This window comes from Trichoderma gamsii, assembly GCF_001481775.2.
Source record: "Trichoderma gamsii strain T6085 chromosome Unknown Scaffold_16.2, whole genome shotgun sequence".
Classification (NCBI taxonomy): Eukaryota; Fungi; Ascomycota; class Sordariomycetes; order Hypocreales; family Hypocreaceae; genus Trichoderma; species Trichoderma gamsii.
This window is the reverse complement of record NW_020171353.1, coordinates 304,423-322,163: the sequence shown is the minus strand read 5'-3', so window position 1 is coordinate 322,163 and position 17,741 is coordinate 304,423. Positions and strand designations below refer to the sequence as shown.

General features: G+C 51.8%; 6 protein-coding genes across 6 annotated transcripts; 2 read left to right on the top strand and 4 right to left on the bottom strand.

Moving 5' to 3' along the window:
- Positions 1–220: 220 nt before the first annotated feature.
- TGAM01_v205262 (hypothetical protein) lies at positions 221–3,257 on the top strand (the record flags this gene model as incomplete). The annotated part of the gene is made up of 6 exons (XM_018803351.2): positions 221–1,000; positions 1,075–2,291; positions 2,348–2,508; positions 2,567–2,597; positions 2,648–2,818; positions 2,873–3,257. 6 exons carry the CDS (start codon positions 221–223, stop codon positions 3,255–3,257), a joined length of 2,745 nt encoding a protein of 914 aa, XP_018663389.2.
- A 1,678-nt stretch (positions 3,258–4,935) lies between these two features.
- On the bottom strand, positions 4,936–8,645 carry TGAM01_v205261 (hypothetical protein; the record flags this gene model as incomplete). The annotated part of the gene is made up of 4 exons (XM_024549609.1): positions 4,936–5,017; positions 5,093–6,138; positions 7,100–7,954; positions 8,043–8,645. The coding sequence occupies 4 exons, from the start codon at positions 8,643–8,645 to the stop codon at positions 4,936–4,938; spliced, it is 2,586 nt and encodes an 861-aa protein (XP_024405642.1).
- An 825-nt stretch (positions 8,646–9,470) lies between these two features.
- TGAM01_v205260 (hypothetical protein) lies at positions 9,471–9,744 on the bottom strand (the record flags this gene model as incomplete). Its single annotated transcript, XM_024549608.1, has 2 exons — positions 9,471–9,652; positions 9,735–9,744. 2 exons carry the CDS (start codon positions 9,742–9,744, stop codon positions 9,471–9,473), a joined length of 192 nt encoding a protein of 63 aa, XP_024405641.1.
- A 1,651-nt stretch (positions 9,745–11,395) lies between these two features.
- TGAM01_v205259 (hypothetical protein) lies at positions 11,396–11,599 on the bottom strand (the record flags this gene model as incomplete). Its single annotated transcript, XM_024549607.1, has 1 exon — positions 11,396–11,599. One exon carries the CDS (start codon positions 11,597–11,599, stop codon positions 11,396–11,398), a length of 204 nt encoding a protein of 67 aa, XP_024405640.1.
- A 721-nt stretch (positions 11,600–12,320) lies between these two features.
- TGAM01_v205258 (hypothetical protein) lies at positions 12,321–13,376 on the bottom strand (the record flags this gene model as incomplete). The annotated part of the gene is made up of 1 exon (XM_018803354.1): positions 12,321–13,376. One exon carries the CDS (start codon positions 13,374–13,376, stop codon positions 12,321–12,323), a length of 1,056 nt encoding a protein of 351 aa, XP_018663392.1.
- Positions 13,377–14,708: 1,332 nt separating this feature from the next.
- Positions 14,709–16,522, top strand: TGAM01_v205257 (galactokinase; the record flags this gene model as incomplete). The annotated part of the gene is made up of 2 exons (XM_018803355.1): positions 14,709–15,343; positions 15,577–16,522. The coding sequence occupies 2 exons, from the start codon at positions 14,709–14,711 to the stop codon at positions 16,520–16,522; spliced, it is 1,581 nt and encodes a 526-aa protein (XP_018663393.1).
- Positions 16,523–17,741: the final 1,219 nt, after the last annotated feature.

Sequence of the window (17,741 nt, the reverse complement as noted above, 5' to 3'; positions counted from 1 at the left end):
TTTCCACTCCCAAGCCAAGCGTTTCTCGCCTTCTCACAACTTGATTGGCATCAGCTGCAAGATCGGAGATCCCTGCCTCGCCCACACCAGCCAGTTCCAGGCTCGGCCATTTCGACGTCCATTCTGAGCTTGATCTTCGTCCCACCTTCGATCTAGATCTACAACAGCGCTAGGCCACTTTCATCGGCCAAGGCCTTCGACGTCTGGCTGTTGGCCCAACATGGTCTCTGAGGCCAGCGAGGGCGCGGTTCTGGTAGCCCTCAAGTACCTATATCCGGCGACTGTCTTCGTTTACTTCTTGGCCGCATCTCTATTGGCCTCCTGCACTCTGCAGGCTCTCAAGCAGAACCGCAGAGCTCAGCCAGAGCGGCCAGGCCAACGGAGAGTCACCATCATACTCGGATGCTTCCTGTCGACATATGTGGTTCAACTTATCGTTCTCGGCACGCAATCAGTTATTACAAGGTCTGCTCCTATTGAGCATGCCCTCATTGGCTATCTGTCATGCATTCTCGTCTTTGGCATCTTGTTTATTCACTTAATCGAGTCCGAAGTCGTGGTGTGGTACCCCTTTCGCGGATCGTGGTTCCTCGCGTTATGTTTTGAGCTCTCCATCGCAGTTTTGACAGCTTTCCATCTAAAGCGAACGGTACTAAGCGGCTTTGATGTCCTCCATGTGGCATCCTTCTCCCTAAGACTTGTGTCACTATCCACTCTGGTGACATGGACTTGTTTCGGCCTATGGTCTAGGGTTCCGTTAGTGTTGGATGAAGAAAGACAGGCACTACTGTCAAAACACAATGGTGACCAATCGCAAACTCAGATAAACTCGGGGGAGCTTGGAAACAGCTCCAACTATGGCTCAACGGCGCAAAGAGATAGTGTACCTGGCAGCAACGCTGAACACCCCTGGCAAAAGCGACGCAGAGAAGGCCTTGAAAATTTGGAGAAGAGACTGGAAGAAGAGGGAAATTGGTTTGAATATGTCAAGGGCTTCTCGGTATGTACCTCTTCTAATACAGCTCTGTTCTCATCATATCTTTGATTGGATTGCCTTTCAGCTAACGCTCCCAGATTTTGTTTCCTTACATTTGGCCTGTGGGAAGTCGCAACTTGCAGCTGCGAGCTGTAGCCGTTGTATTATGCCTTCTCGCCTCAAATGCCCTGCATCTGCTCATTCCCCGTCAGACTGGCATCATCATGGACACTCTTGGCCAGTCTTCTAGCAATCCTTGGGCAGCTGTTATACTCTTTGCGTTTCTTCGACTGGCGGCTTCCGAATCAGGCATTGAGCTTGTCCGCTCATGGTTGTGGATACCAGTCAGATACTACTCTCAGGAAGCCCTAACTCGGGCTTCTTACTCTCATATAATGCACCTTTCCGCCGATTTCCACGAGTCGAAGCCCCCTAGCGATTTGCTTGGGGCCATTTTCGGCGGAAACGCAATCGCAAATGCAATCGAAAGCATTTTGCTTCAAGCTGCTCCCATGCTAGTCGATATGTGTGTCGCCATTGTCTATCTTTCCATTACATTCGGCGCATACGAAGGCCTAATTACTGCAGCTACTGGAACCGTTTTCATGACACTTGCAACTCGCCTCGTAGCTGAATCGAAATCGGCCACCCGCAGCCGTCAAAATGCCTGGTATAAAGAGAATAGTATTCGAACTTCCGGCCTGAATGGGTGGCACACTGCCAGCGCCTTTAATCAGATCGGCTATGAGGACAATAGACATGCCGATGCGGTGACTGAACGATGGCTTAAGGAGCAACAGTTTATGCTGAGCTGGTCTGTGTCCGTTGCCTTCCAAACCATCGTTCTCACTGTGGGCCTCATGGCAAGCGCATTTCTCGCCGTCTTCCGTATTCACAATGGGCAAGCGACGCCAGGGCAGTTTGCGATGCTTCTCATGTACTGGGCACAGCTTACTGCGCCGCTGCAGTTTTTCGCTAATCTCGGCAAGAGCATGAGCGATAACCTCATTAGTGCAGAACGACTCTTGGCTATCATGAGGACCAGCCCCTCGGTTGAGAGCAAAAAGGGAGCGCGGCTGTTCAAGTTCGTCTCTGGAGAGGTCAAGTTCAATGATGTGCGCTTCAGCTATGATGGGTCAAGGGATGTCATCAACTCCGTCAGTCTAGATATTCCTGCGGGCATGACAGTGGCATTTGTAGGGAAAACGGGATCGGGGAAGTCAACACTACTAAAGCTTTTGTCGCGAAACTATGAGATCCAATCTGGCAGCATCTCCATAGATGGTCAGGATATTCGTGATGTTGAGCTCTTCAGGTAAATGTCAACTCTAATATCTGGCGCCATTAACAACACTAATTCGCGATATATAGTCTACGCGAACACATTGGCGTTGTTCATCAAAGTCCCGAGCTTTTTGATGACACAATTATGAACAACGTGCGCTACGGCAAACTCGGTGCAACCGACGAGCAAGTATTCGAAGCGTGCCGAGCCGCCAGTATCCATGACAAGATCATGAGTTATACTGATGGTATGTGACAGCCTCAGTTGTACAGCTTATAATTTGTATGCTTACACAATGCTTATAGGTTACGAGACGCAGGTCGGCGAACGTGGAGTGTAAGTACCTAGTTTCAATTTTTCTTTTTTACACTATGCTAATGAGCCAGGAAACTCTCTGGAGGAGAGCTGCAGCGCGTGGCAATTGCCCGGGCGATACTGAGGCAGCCTGATATAGTTATTTTAGACGAGGCTACCAGCGCTGTTGATACGGACACTGAACAGCAGATTCAGAGCTCTCTCGTGAGACTCTGCCGAGGACGCACCACACTTGTCGTAGCGTAAGTTATCAGCCAAAGGCACTGCATCTGCTGCTCTGACCACTCTTCATTTAGCCACCGGCTTTCTACCATTATGAATGCCGATCGTATCGTAGTCCTTGAAAATGGCAAGATCATCGAGCAAGGCTGTCATAGTGATCTCATTGCCGCCGACGGGCGATACGCATATCTGTGGTCGAAACAGACCTTCTGGAAACCGCAAGATGAGGCCGACGACGCAGACGAGCTCGATGACGCAAACACCACCGCCAGCGACTCTTGTTCTGAGAGAACCACTACCGAGACGTGCGAGCTACAGGATGAAAGTCAGAGTAGCAGCGTATCCGGGGTAAGCGATGGCAAATCGACCACACAGAAGAAGTGTCAGAAGGAGGTAGATTCTGACACCATTCATAACATTAACTCAAAGTCTTCAGAGGATACTAACGGGTCCTCTTAGGGGTCCCGCTTGAATCCTGTGGCCCCTGAATTTACGCCTCGGGCGATAATGATGACCGAGTCTGAATTTAAAACGACAGGTGCTGCTCAGCAAAGTGCTTCTTCGACTGTTTCGAAAACCGAGACTTAGGCGGTCGCCGGTCACTCTAGCAAACTTCGATGGTCTGATGAGGTATCAATCATGGATGAGCGCGGCATGACAAACACGCCGATGAGCCTATCGACCAGGTCTAGTCGCCTCTCCGAGGCAAATACTGCTACATCTAGGAGCAGCCTGAATGTACCTGAGCGCCATGAGCTGAAAAAACCCCCTACAACAGCAAGGACTCAAGAAGCTTCTATCGAGTCAGCTGCAGTGGGTGGGGGAGGCAAAACAAACGGTAACAAGGCCATTCAAGCAATATGCACTACAGCTACTGACATTTATGTAGTGGAATCCACTACAAGTACAACAACCCACTCTTCCAAGTTCAATGGTGTCACATTCATGCGACCCCGATACTCTCGTCGTGTGCATTCAAAGAGCGAGCCCCATCCCACATCCCCTGCTTCAGCCTCGGGCTCTATCGCAGTCAACGAGTCTCCTGCAAAGAGAGCTGATGGCAGCATCACATCTGTGCGTATAGTGAAGAGTTCTGTAGTGGTAGCTCAGCGTGACTAACTCATCCAGCAGGAGCAGCGTCGCGTATCTGCACCAGTGCCTCACGGCAGCCCTAAATTTGGCATCAGGGGCTCATTGATCGCAAAACAACCACCAATCCCTCCACGTAAGTCAAGCGACGGCAAATGTGGCATATTTCCAACTACAGGCCCAAGAGAGAATATGGAAGGGAAGCTCGAGAGAATCCCTCCCATTGTCATAAAAGATATGCAGGAACCTACCAATCTCCCAGCAGTCCCTCCTAGCAACGAAAATCAGCCGCCGCCAAAGACGGGTGAAAGTCAGCCAACCATGATACCTTCGCGTCGAAATATCAGAGGCCTTCGACGTCTACGAGCTGGATCTCTTCGTGGCCACCGAGGCCGTGATTTGCATGGGCCCTCACCACATCGGAGCACCCAAGAATAAGACATTAGGTGAAGAGAGATGATACTAATAATAAAGGGCCTCTCGGAGCTGCATAAGCACCTACTCATGCAACATTCTATTGGTTTGCATAGATATTATGAAATGATAATATTATAGCACGATTAGACCATTTTACAACGTGCATTATTAAGGAGGCGTTTTGTTTCAATCATGAAGAATGGCTCTCGCGGTATAATTGCATCCGTCATACTTTGAGATGAAATAATGAAAGGGCGGTACGAGAGCATGCAAAATAATATCAAGCGGAGGCTTCAGATATGTTTTTCGGTGTGTGAGTCTGGAACATCGATAGTGTGGAAGATTGAAATCAGAGATCAAATAGGTAGCTCCAAGTAGTGTTAAGACAATCAAAAGTGAGAATTGAGGGCTCTATTTAGCTCTCTATATTTACAGTTCATTAACTACGCTGAGGTCATTGCGCCTGTAACTCTGTCATATCTAAACGAGGACGTAGGCCTTTTGTTTCTGTTTCTGTTTGTTGGGCATACAGCTATGATGCCACACACACATGTCGCCAGCAGGGCCCTGGCTCACTCACTCTCCTTGTATTCAAACTCTTCTCCTTTGCTGTGTGAAAGCCAGTCTCTCTTTACCGGCCAGCGCCGCCACCAGGGGCACCACCACCAGGAGCACCGCCGCCGCCACCGCCGCCGCCCATCATGTTTCGGGCCCTGTGATGGAACCAGTTAGCAAAGTGTCTCTCATCATTCATCACCATGCTTTGGGGCTCTTGCAAAATTACTTACAGATCGGCAATGTTGGGGTCGGACATTATGGAGCTGAGATCGGGCATGCCACCGCCGTTGCTAAACTGGCTGGCCATGTCACGAAGTCGAGGGTTGCTCATAAGGTTGTTCATGAGGTCGGGGTTGCTCATCAGGTTCTGGGCCATGCTGGCGAACATGGGGTTGCTCATGATGGAGCTGAGGTCGGGCATACCGCCAGCACCACCGGCACCACCACCGCCGCCGCCGCCGAACATGGAAGCGAGGTTGCTGAAGTCGGGCATGCCGCCGGCGCCAGCACCGGCACCGGCACCGGGTCCAGAGCGGGCGAGGTTGTCCTGGGCCTGCTGCTCCTCCTCGACGCGGCGCTTGGCCGTCTCAAAGCCCTTCTTCATGGGCTCGGAGCCGCCGTTGCCCTCGTACTCGATGCCCTTCTGGTAGGCCTCCATGGAGCCCTTGGGGTCGCCGAGGGCGAAGCGGGCAAGGCCCAAGCGGGACCAGGCCTTGGTGTAGGTGGGGTCGATGGCAACGGCGGCCTCGGCGTCGACGCGGGCAGATTCGTGGTCGCGGGCGGCGGAGTGGGCGGCGGCGCGGTTGGAGAGGAAGACTGCGTTGGAGGGGTGCAGGGCGAGGGCCTGGGTGTAGAGGTCGATGGCGGAGGCGTAGTCCTTTTGGGCCATGGCGGCGTTGCCCTTTGACTTGAGGGACTCGGCCTCCTTCTTCTGGGCGTCGGAGGGTTCGGGGACGGAGGCTGAAGCAGCGGCGGGGGACGAGGTTGAGGCGGAGGATGCTGCTGCTGCGGGAGTTGAGGCGTTGGCTGAAGAGGGGGAAGAGGAGGAATTGGAGGCGTCGTATGTGCTAAAGACCTGGAGCAGGGTCTGGGGCCCGACGGCGCTCTTCACGGCGGCATCGTCGGCGGGGTCGACCTTGAAGGACTCGGCGATGCAGTTGACGGCCACGTCGATGGAGTCCTTGTCCTCGGCGGTGAGGGTGCCGTCGGTGGTGGAGGTGGAGAGGAAGTCGCAGATGGCGAGCGCGAGGCGCTGCTTGGGGGTTTGTTGGGCGGCCTGGGATTTGATGTATGTTAGCGATGACTGGTTCAATTCCCTTTTAAATAGATGCAATATCGCAATGATATCAATGAAACTCCGAGCCAGATTCTAAGGAAGGATTCGGCAAACACTCTCCGAAAAAAAATAGAGGGGGAGGGGGAAAATTGGCAGTTTCTCGTACCATGGTTCAGCAGCAGAGGATGAATGCCTTGATAAATAGCGCGAGAGCTACGTTGAGCCTTCAAACGCCTTTGGTAAGGTATATAAAGGACCGAAGGGGGAGAGATTCGTGAATCTTTCGATATTCAAAGGGAAGGCTGAAAGAAAAAAAGCTGAGGTCTAAAGAGAGAGAGAGAGGGAAGAGGCTGGCTGGAAGGGAAGACCCCGCGGCTGGTGCATCGCCTAGTTTAGGCTGTCATGGGTTGTCGTGGGGCCCGAAGTGGCAAAGCGCTTGCGTCGAGGGGCTGGAATATTCTATTGTGCTATTTGATTGCTATCGGCATCAATATCGATATCGTCATTGACATTGCCATTCGCATAGAGATTGTGAGAGATGCAGCATATTCTGACTAGTTTATTCATGTCCAGTCATGCCAAGTTCGGGGTGCTGCATGAAAAGGGTTGCAAAGCGCCATCATCAGCCCATTCGCTATTATACGCATGTGCTCAACTTATACACGTAAGTATGAATACAATAATAATACAACTCTGCAGCAAACAAACTCTCCTCGTAGGCAAAAGTCAAGTCTAGTTTGAGCGAGTACGCTTAATGATCCTTCAAAAGTAATTGATGAAAACAGCAAATTTGTAGCATTTCCGCCCCAGAAAACTCCCATCCCATATGCCCGCCCTTGTTGCGCATTCCCATGCTTTCTTTCGCTGCAGTGCCTATCGCAGAAATCGGGTAAAAAATTGCAAAAAAACAACTATTTTCGTGCATCTATTTCTTCCGTCGGGGTCTGTCTACGTTCTTCACCTTCCGATTCTGCATAGCCGCCACCTTGCGAGACTTGCTGTATACCCTGAGGATGTCGTTCAGGACGACGTAGAGACATCCTCCTACCAAGCTGCGGCCCCATTGTTGCTGCAGCAAGCCGGGACGCCCTGAGGGTGATACACCAAACAGCCAGTGGTTTCTAGCAGACGGGGCCGTTGTCCATGACCGTGGAAGAATCAGCCGTAAAGCTTCGCCCATGGCAAAGGAGATGCCTGGCAAAAGAAGGGCTCCCACTATGGAATTGGAAACGCTCGACAGGAGACCACCGAGTCCCATTCTTCGGGCAGGTGGTGCCTGAGGTGCGTCGCGTTGGTTATCCTGACGGTGCCCGTCCGCAAGGTCGCCTGGAGCCTGGTCCCATTGCGGATGAGCATCTTCGCCGTCGTTGTCTGCTCCCGGTATCTCAACCCCGTCCCCTTCAATCTCCTGTATGAGAAGCTCAACCCTAATCTCATCGCCTTCTTCGCGTTGCTCCAGGCGGAACTCGTTACGACCTCCTGGACGTGCTTCGCGGCCGCCGTTATTGGCGCCGGCAGCTGGCTCCTCTTCATCTGGATCCAAGACATCAAGAATGTTTTGGAGCAGACCGACAAATCCTCCCTCTCCGTTGCGTTCCAGATCTTGTCGATTTTGAGCAGCGTCAGCATTCTCTCGCGGGTCGAGAGGCGGCAGCCCCGAAATCTGTCGGTTCAGCTTCACTTCGTATGGCATGACAAAGTCTCTCCAGAGGCTAAAGTAGGCCTTGCGCATAATGGGCAATGCCACCATGGCGAGTCGTGGAGAAGGGGGCCACTCAAGGAAGTTGTCGTTCCGAATCATGCTGTAGATTCCATACTGGCGCACAAATACTCGTTAGCATATACAGTATTTCTTCGTCTGCGCATATGTGTGTTGCATCGCGCAGTGTCATAGGTAGACTCACGATGGATGCGGACTGCATAAAGTATCTGTTGGTAAGGCCAGGCAATAGCTGGCTGATAAGCAGCGTCGGCGCAACGTTCATGAGAACCAGCGCATTCACTATGCGCTCCTTGGCGAATCTGAGTGCTCCAGGAGATCGCCCGTCGATGAGCATCTCCGGCCCCAAAGCGAAGCGAAGCAGGGCCTCTTTGCCTGCAAATGTCCACAACGCCATGGCGCCATACATTTGCAAGCTGAACTGCACGCCCACCGACACGCCCGTCAGCAGAATGAACGGGCTTGCGCGCGTAAACTTGCGATGTATGACGTCGTGTATGTGTGCGATGGGGTCCCACGGGCCGTCCATCTGGATGTCTGACTTGCACACGGGGCATTTGAGAGGCTTATTAGATCGCTCGCAGTCCGTCACCCACGAGAGCATGCAGTCTTGATGCGCTTCCAGCGTGCATGGGCATGGGTCAACCCAGGAGCCCGGAGGGTCTGTAGGTTCCTCGTCCGTTAGGCATACGAAGCATCGTCGCGGGGTGTCCATCGAGTCGTTGGCGGTATCGGCGGATGATGAACGAGGCTGGGATGCGGCCGTGGACGCCGCCGGAGGATCCATGCCTTGGCTGTTTGGCCCTCTCTCGTTGGCAGATTTCTAGGCTTCTCGAAGTTGCAAGATTCGCTTGTGATAGCTATGCTTGGGGTCGTTGCATCTTCTGCGTCAAGCTTGACGCGCGGCGGGACAGCGCAGACGCAAAAGAAGACCGCGGCTGCAAGCTGCCAAGCCAAAGGCAAACAAATACAAGGTTTATGCGTAAAAGGTCGTTTGCAAAGAAAAGGATTTTCGTCAAGCTGCTTGTGTCGCGTTGATATCGTGTGCGGATTCCGTCGCAGTCTAAAGGCCGCAAGACAAAGAAAGATTGATGTCAGAGTCCCACCGAGGCGCCAATCGGACAATCCACTTATTCCGTGGGCACGGTACCTACAGGTCTCAGCGCCTAAAACGTGCGGCTTTCAGGGGACTCGCTGCATTAGCACCCGGCAGATGCAAGTGATGGCGGACGCTATCCGTGCCATGAAGAAGACATGGGGAATGGTCCCTGGGCGTATTTCTCTTTTTTTCTCTTCTTTTGTTCTTTTTGTTTGACTGAATGTTCTGGTATCATGAAGCAAAATTATTGAGAATGAGTACTCAGCGAAGTAAGTAGTACTGGCTGTACAAGTACATACGCAGTAAGCATAGAGCAGTAGAGCTCGATAAGCTGTTCAGGTTATCTGGCTACCCTGCACCATACTGAGGCAGATCTGAAGGACATGGCCGTAGCACCAGCAGAAAGAGAAGTCAGAATCACATGCAAGTTCAAATGATGTAAAATCGAGATTTTTTTTCTCATTCATATTTAATACTGTCTCATCTCTTCGCCCGGTCATCCCTCCACGAAAATCACAAGCCTCTCTTTGGGATCTCTCGCACACAGATAGATACAATAATTGCATCTTCAATGACAAGACAAGAAGACAAAAGAAATGTCGCCACTCGCCCTTTCGAGCTCAAACGTCCCCCGTGTATCGAAGAGGAGATTCCAGATCGGAAGTATTCAGCCTGAAGAGGCTTTATTTGGTGTGCTGTTACCCGTATCTGTTAGCACAACCTCCTTTATCTTCTCCAAATCAGAGGGTTACACAAGGAAATTCAAGCAAGACATACAGTGCTGCATCCCTGGCAGGTGCAGTCAGCACCGCAACCGCAAGCACCGCCCTCAGCACAGCCGCATCCAGCCATTATGATGGTTTATTGGTTTGGTTTGGTTTTGGTGAAGATTTGGAAAAATTGGTTGAGAATAGTAGCAGTTTTGTCTGATGGAAGGACTAAAAGGATCTGCTGGGAGAGGGGAAATGGGCGGTCAGCTTTAAATAGTCTCCCCCCCAGCCCAAGGGACCGCCCTGCGTGCTGCTGCTAAAGCTCAACGGCGCTGTGCTGGTCATACCGTGGAATCCATCGTTTAGCAGCTAGTTGTTGTTAATGCAGCTCTTGTGGCGCCTCCGTATCAGCTGCTGCTTCCCCTCACCTGGAAACGATTCGTGTATCCAACCCTTGGAAGAGAAAAATTCTCAAAACAAGCTGTCAGTGCACGACCTGACACACAAAATTAGAGATCGTCATAGAGACGTGATTGCTTCTGTGCTATTCTCTGCAATAATGTTGGTAGCACTCGCAAAAGCAGTGAGGCTCTCACCAAGGCTACTCACAACGCCACCTTTATCCGATCTCCTCTCTCACCGGTACCTTGTCTAGGGCGACATCCGATGGGCACGCTGCGAGATGCGCTGCGGAGATTAAGGCTTTTGAGATTCACAATCTCATTGCCAGCCAAGGACGCAGGAGTGGACACACAGCAGCTTTAGCGCGAGATCCGCCGTCGGAGCATCGCTTCCAAGGCGCTCAAAAATTCCTCTGGATAGGTGACGGTGCGACTGTGATGAAGCAGGTTTTCTTCTTATATGCGCGCAATTGGCGTGCTTGTCTGGCATGCAGTGTTTCTGTGCGACGTTGTAACGCCACGGCCAATGGCACCGGAACATGTGCAAGCATGAAATTAGAGTATGACATGACAGTTGCGAGTGTGGCAGCGTTGTTGTACAAACCCGCCGTCTCCTTGCCTGAGTGCTTATGGTGCAATGCTGCATCCAATACTGACCACCTGCAGCCTTTTCTCTGCTTCTCCAATCCCTCTCTGTTCTGTCCTGTTCCACCTCTGTACCCGCCGACGTTACCACCATTCTATAGGTGGAGAAAGTCACGGATAAGAGGATCGGAAAATGCAAAATCAGAGAGAACAAAAACCGCCAAGAAGTAAGATACCATCGGCGATCGGGCATCTTGATCGACACCCGCCCGCTAGGCCATGTCCGCTGTCCGCCGCGCTACACAGCATTGAGATGAGATGCCTATTATAACGCAGTATCCTTGCTTCAACGTTTGTGCTCCATAAACGTCCACGTCGTCGTCGTCGTCGCCGTCGCCATCGCCGTGTGCTGTCTTACACACCCTCAAGGGCCATTTGCTGCTGCCTGATTGCTAGACATGAAGCAGTCAGCCCTTGTGTTCGCTTGGGCACATTCGTTTTCATAGGTAGCTGCCGGATATGCAACTCTCTGCCCCGTGCCACCGCTGCCATACACTTCGATAAGCTCTTACCAATCGTACATGTCTTAATTTAGCATCTTGATCAGCTCAGGCACCTTTGCCAAAAGAGGCAGGATGAGCTGATAGAATAATACATAATACTTGTACAAGGCATAACTGCCGTGAAGCGGCCCCGACACGACGACCATGATATCGGCCCGTCGAGATGCCCTTTCATATACTCAGTTGAAGTGTGTAGTACAAGGATTTGGCCTCACACCGAACAAACTAGGCAAGTGATGAAGTGAGTAAACGAGGAATTGCAGGATACCAAGTGCATACAAGTCCCAGTCGCACAAGGCAGCCGTATAAGCAAAGGGCCTCCCTTTGGAGATGAGCAAACAACTCCCCGATACGGTGTAGGTGAAGCAGTTGATTCCATACATGAGGACTTACGTATAACACATAATCTTTTCTTCTTCTCGAATTTGGTATAGAAAGGCCCATTCTTGTACTTCTGTTCAGATCCACAACTGCTTATAACTGCTGCTGTGTATGACACATTTCCCCATTTTTGTCTCATCCCCAGGAACAGCACTTCGACTGGCAGCGGAATCATCTCCGAGGCCGATTTTAAGAGGGCCAAGGATTTAAGAGGGCTAAAGATTTAAGAGGGCTAAAGATTAGAATTTACACATAAGAAACCACGGACCATGTTGCCGTAGTATTCGGAGTTTAGGCGACTAGGCCAGATATATTTCTTACACATGCTTACATAGCCCCGAACCGTTGCTCACCCAGGTCAACCGGCTTTATCAAGGGTTTACGAGCACGGACAGAGTTGCAGGCATATATTTGTGTTTAATCCTGGACCTTGAAGATGCGACGCTTTGAACCTTGCTCAATTACTAAAATACCACCTATCGGATATTCGCTGCCATGACGGTCACCGCATACTACTACCACTACCGCATACTACCGCCTAGTGGCAACAAGGTATTACCAGCAGGACGGGTCTTTAGAACGGCAGTCTTTTGTCCTTTCAAACTAACAAAACAGCACACACGCCCCTCCCGCCCCTCCCCTTGTGCCCCAAACGTCTCGCACCCCTATTTTTCTTTTCTCCAAGGCCTGGCCTTGCTCCTTGGCTCCGATGGCGTGTCCTTTTCATGCTGAGAAGCCGATCGAGATGCTATCTGCGGCATCTGCCAACCCCATGTTTTCGTCGCCCACAAGGGTGCTGCTGTCGTCGTCCGAAGACCCTGCTTCCGAGGCTGAGCGCGGATATCGAGACCCCCATTGGTGGTAGCAGTAGTAGTAGTCTTCGGCAGCAGATCTGGCACCGGCGCCGGGATCCTCCTCATCGTTGCTCGCATAGTCGCGTACAATTGCCTCCACGGCGGTCCCCGTTAGGGCTTCTGCGGGTGGTGCGACTACTACCAGCTCGACTCCAAACGCAGAGGCCATGATGGGTCTCGGTAGTTGCCCTGCAAGTCCGTACCAAACCTCCGTGTAAGCCAGGTGCAGGGCCTCCTGCAGGAACCCCTTTGTATCAAACAAGAAGCCCGTCGCAACGGTGCCGGTACCGTTATCATGAGGGTGGTGGTCGGCCGAAAGGTGGCGCCGCGCGCGGAGATACATGGACGACGCCCAGATGAAGGACCTCGTTGCGCTGGATGCCGTCTGAACCGCCAGCCAGTCCAGGTAGGACGTCAAGCCAGCGACCAAGAGGCTCGGGACTCGCAGGACCCTGATGAGGCCGGCTACGCGGGCTTGCAGACGCGGCGACTGGCGCATGTCCTGCCTGGAGAGTGTGTAGAAGGGCATGCTGCGAGATGATGCTACCGTCGTCTTGGCGCCAACACCCGTAGAATTACTGCCAGTAGCAGTAGAAGCAGCAGCATCACCCATGCTTGCTGTCCCCATCCCCATGCTTGCGTCGATCGAGCTGCTTAGCCGGCGGAGTCCATACCAGGTGCCGTTGCCATGGCCTCGGTGCAGGTAGACGCCCCAGTCGAATTCCTCTTTATCGATACCCTCGGCGCACGAGACTTCGTAAGATGCCAAGTCCAGATCGTGAGGGAGGTAGGGCAGGTAGTGGAAATCGGAGAAAGACTGATGGGCACCGGATCGAGGAGGGACGGAGATTGTGATGTAGAGAGATCCGGGCTCAAGGGTTTTCAGCTCGCGGCTGATGACTGAGCGTTTTTCTTTCAGCTCCATTCCTCTCTAGGTCTTGATCTTTGATGCGAGGCTGAGAGATGCGAGGCTGAAAGATGTAAGGCTGAAGTCGATGAGGCTCAAATCGAGGATGGGTGGAGCAGCGTCATCGAGCAGACTGCTCTGGCTGGTGAGGAGACGATTGTTGCTTTTCTTTCTTTCTCATCTTCGTCTTCTTCTTGAACTTGACTTGTTTCGAATATCCTCCGTCACCAGCTGGCACGGTTTGGCCATATCGTCACCAGCTGGTTGACAAGTGTCAAGGTACTTTTTTCCCACATGCGTCATCTTCTACATTTATTCCTGACCGCACACACGTTGTAAAACACCAGAAACTGCTCTTGAGTTTCTTCAAAGTAATTTCGATATTCTACCGTCTTATCATTAGCCGCCATTTTTGCCAAATCTCATCATGGTTTACCCCGTTTGGGGCTCAATTGGTGACACCCCCATCGCCGAGTAATTTTCCGGCATGGATCCTCCTTGATTGCAACATCAAGCTCACCTAGAAACACGACACGCGACAGGCCTTATCATCGCAATTGCTCTCGGAGCTAGCAATCGATCCAACATGATTCCCCACGGATTGCGCCACGATGGAAGATTAAAAATTGACCAAAACTCTTGTGAAAGATGAGAATCCTTCCATAATCTCGTGATACGACTCATCGAGCTTATACGCAAACTTGCAACGCCTCTGGAGCTCCTTGACGCAACATCACTCGCGCGCTTAACGGGCTCCACGGGGAATTTTTATTGCTCAATGCTCCGTAGTACCCGCAAAACCGCCGACGATATCAGCGGGGCCCAGGCATAAAGAGAGCCGCGCCAAAGGGATCATCACGGGTTTCAACAGAAAAATATCCATATCTAATGGCCTGTTCTCAATATTGCCTGTGAATCTCCTCTGTATCTGGTGCTTTTCCGGTCAAGACTCGCGTGTCGTACTACTGTCCTCTTTTCTCATTTATCATCCATCTCCTCATCTCTGCGCTTCCAAGATATCTTCTTCTTCTTCTTTTACATCGTTTTTGAACAATTTAAAAAGTTGCAACGTTTCGATTTTTTTTGAAGCTTCTGCATATCTACGTCATCGGGAGCAAAAACAAGAACCCCTGATTTCCGTGCGCAAAACCACTGCGGGGTACTAAACACTCGTCGCGGGGCATCTCCAAATCCCAAGCGCAAACAAACTGTAAGACAAAAACTCCTTTGCGCCAATCAGCCCAGAAAGCTCACGAAACATCTCACCGAAGAGACGGCACCGTCAAATAAGACAAGGAGATATAGCGCAAGTTCTACAAGCGGCAGACGCATAGAAGAAGAACCACCAAAATGTCTGGCCCCGTCCCAGTCGCAACATCCCTGGCGGACATCTACCCCCCAGCGGTCGTCGCAGCAGAGACGCCACGATGGAACAACCTGCTGGCCACGTTTGCGCGCGAGTTTGGCCACCCGGCGCACTTCATCTCCCGGTCGCCTGGCCGAGTCAACATCATCGGCGAACACATCGACTACAGCCTCTACTCGGTGCTGCCCATGGCCATCACCGCCGACGCCATCATCGCCGTGTCGACCACGCCCGTCGCAGCAGGCGCGAAATCGTTCAAGATCCATGTGCGCAACGTCCAGGGCGCCAAGTTTGCCGCGGCCGAATTCGACATCCCGATTGGCGGTGACGTCGAGATTGATTCCACAAAGTTTGAGTGGACAAACTACTTCAAGAGCGGCCTTCGCGGCGCGCTCAGCCTGCTTTACGCGAAAAAGGGGGCCGACTTCCGGCCGTGCAACATGGAGGTGCTGATGGACGGCAACGTCCCTGTGGGAGGCGGGCTGAGCTCCAGCGCCGCCTTTGTCACCGCCAGCGCGCTGGCCGTCATGGCGGCCAACGGCGAGAACTCTGTCGACAAGAAGGAGCTGACGGAGCTCGCCATTGTCAGCGAGCGAGCCGTTGGGGTCAACTCCGGAGGGTAAGTTTTGTCGAAATAGAATAAAAAGGGCCCCCCTGGTTTGAATACCCCCGTTGAGCTGCATGCTCGATGATTTTCCTCGCAGGTGGATACACATTCATGCCTGCAAGCATCCAGCAAAGCTCACGCCACCTTATCCCCCCTAGCCCCAACAACAACAGTCCTCCCCTCATAGATCTACGTTGTGGAATAAAACAAAGCCGTGCACGATGCTGACAATAGCCTTTTCACAGCATGGACCAGTCTGCCTCAGTCTTCTCAGAGCAAGGATCCGCCACATTCGTGTCCTTCACCCCTGCCCTCTCAGCGCGGCCAGTCAAGTTCCCTCCTACAAGGCCCGAGTTATGTTTTATTATCGCACAATCATTCATCACGTCAAATAAACATGTCACCGGCCCCATCCACTACAACCTTCGTGTTGTCGAGGTCAGCTTTGCGGCTGCTTACCTCAACGCCGTGCTCAACCCACCCGGCACCGAGCTCCCGCAGGACGCAGGCCCTCTCGGCATCAGCCTTCAGGGGTTCCACGAAGCCTTCTTCTACCATAACGGCGGGTCAGACTACGCCGCCGCCAGGAGCCTTAGTAAGGAGGAGGAGCTACGCAAGCTCATTGAGATCACCAAGCAGACGCTGACCCAGGAGGACGGCTACACGCGGGAGGAAATCGCTGCCGTCCTCCAAATGTCCGTGCCTGAGCTAGAGAAGCGCTTCACGGCCGTCTTCCCCGTTCGTGCTGACCGTTTCAAACTCAGACAGCGAGCCTTGCATGTGTTTACCGAGGCTTTACGAGTGCTCGAGTTCCTGACTCTGCTCGAGCGGCCCCTGCATACGGGGGCAACTGACACGACTCAGTTCAACGAGGCGCTGGGGAAACTCATGAACGAGACGCAAGACTCGTGTAGAGACCTGTTTGAGTGTAGCTGCCCCGAGCTTGATGAAATATGTCGCATCTCACGCGCCGCTGGGGCTTACAGCAGCAGGTTAACCGGAGCTGGGTGGGGAGGATGCAGCGTGCACCTCGTCCCAGCCGATAAGGCGCAGGCCGTGAAGGCGGCGCTGGAGGAGCAGTACTATTCTAAGATGAAGTTGACCGATGAGCAAAAGGAGCAGGCTGTAGTGGTGAGCCAGCCCGCTCGGGGAAGCGCCATATATATAGCCAAGGAAGGCCAAGTAAGCTGAAGAGAGTTAACCTGATATGTCTTTACGATGCAAGGCTACCCCGTCATCTGTTTTTTTTTTTTTTTTTTTTTGTGTTTTCTAAAATTTGACAGTATATTTGGATAGACATTTAGCCACTGTAATCAAAAGACGAAAAAGAAAAGAAACAAAATAAAGCAAAACAAAAGAGCATGGTATAAAGAATAAGTGTAAATGATGGTTTGAATTATGCATACGCGTCCCCAAGCGAAACCGAAGAGGGTCCATTCATCACCACTCAAGCTTTTGGCAAGACTTAACTTCTTTTCCGAATATATCGCAACACATGTTAAAGAAGGAGACACACAAAAGGCCCGTTTAACGCTGCATGATGAATAATAGGCCGCGCAAATCTGGAATCCCTGGCAATAGCTGCAGGTCGGCAGTTGATTAGCAACACATGCAAGGGAGGGGGGATTTGAATCCTTGAAAGATTCCCAATCCACCGCATGAATCTTAACCCACAAACGCCGCATACCACTAGTAGTACCTGGGTGCTTTGCATAGGCCTGCCTTGTATGTGGTGTTCTATTCCTAGCAGCAGCCCAGCCCATTATCTTGCAGCCATCATCTATTCTTTTTGAGGAGGGGGGCGTTCAATCCCCTCCCCAAAGATCGATAGCCTTGTCTTATATTCACACCTAGACAGGAATCATTCTGCGCTTCGGTCTTCCACACGCCCCCTTTCCCCTCCCCTTTCACTCTCCTCCCCAGCCCCCGCGTATCTATGGTAAGACCTATCTACTGTCAGTCAGAACACATGTAGATGGAAGGGGCAGACTATGCCTTTCAACGAGCTCCACACACATAGAAGTCTATCTCAGAGCCAAGACTTTGCGAGAAGCCTGCAAAGAATGGAAGAAGGCGAAAAAAGGGGGCGCAAAGAGGCTAGGAAAAGCAAGCAAAAGAAGATGACAAACAGTTCAGCGCAATAGTTGTAGTTTGGCGTGAAAGGTGAACTGACTGAGTCAATATCCTAATTTTTGTCTCTTTTTTCATCGGCGATAATTTTATTCGGCGATAAAAAACTGCCTACTTGGTAAATTAGGGAAACAGCTCGAGTGGCTCTGAACGGCAGATGCGACGGCAACTACTATACTCTGGTGACCTATAAGGTGGCTTTAATATGAAGTTACAACTGCCGAAAATGTGTTAGCGAGGCAAAAGGTGCACTTAATAGTGAAGAAATATAACGAGACAA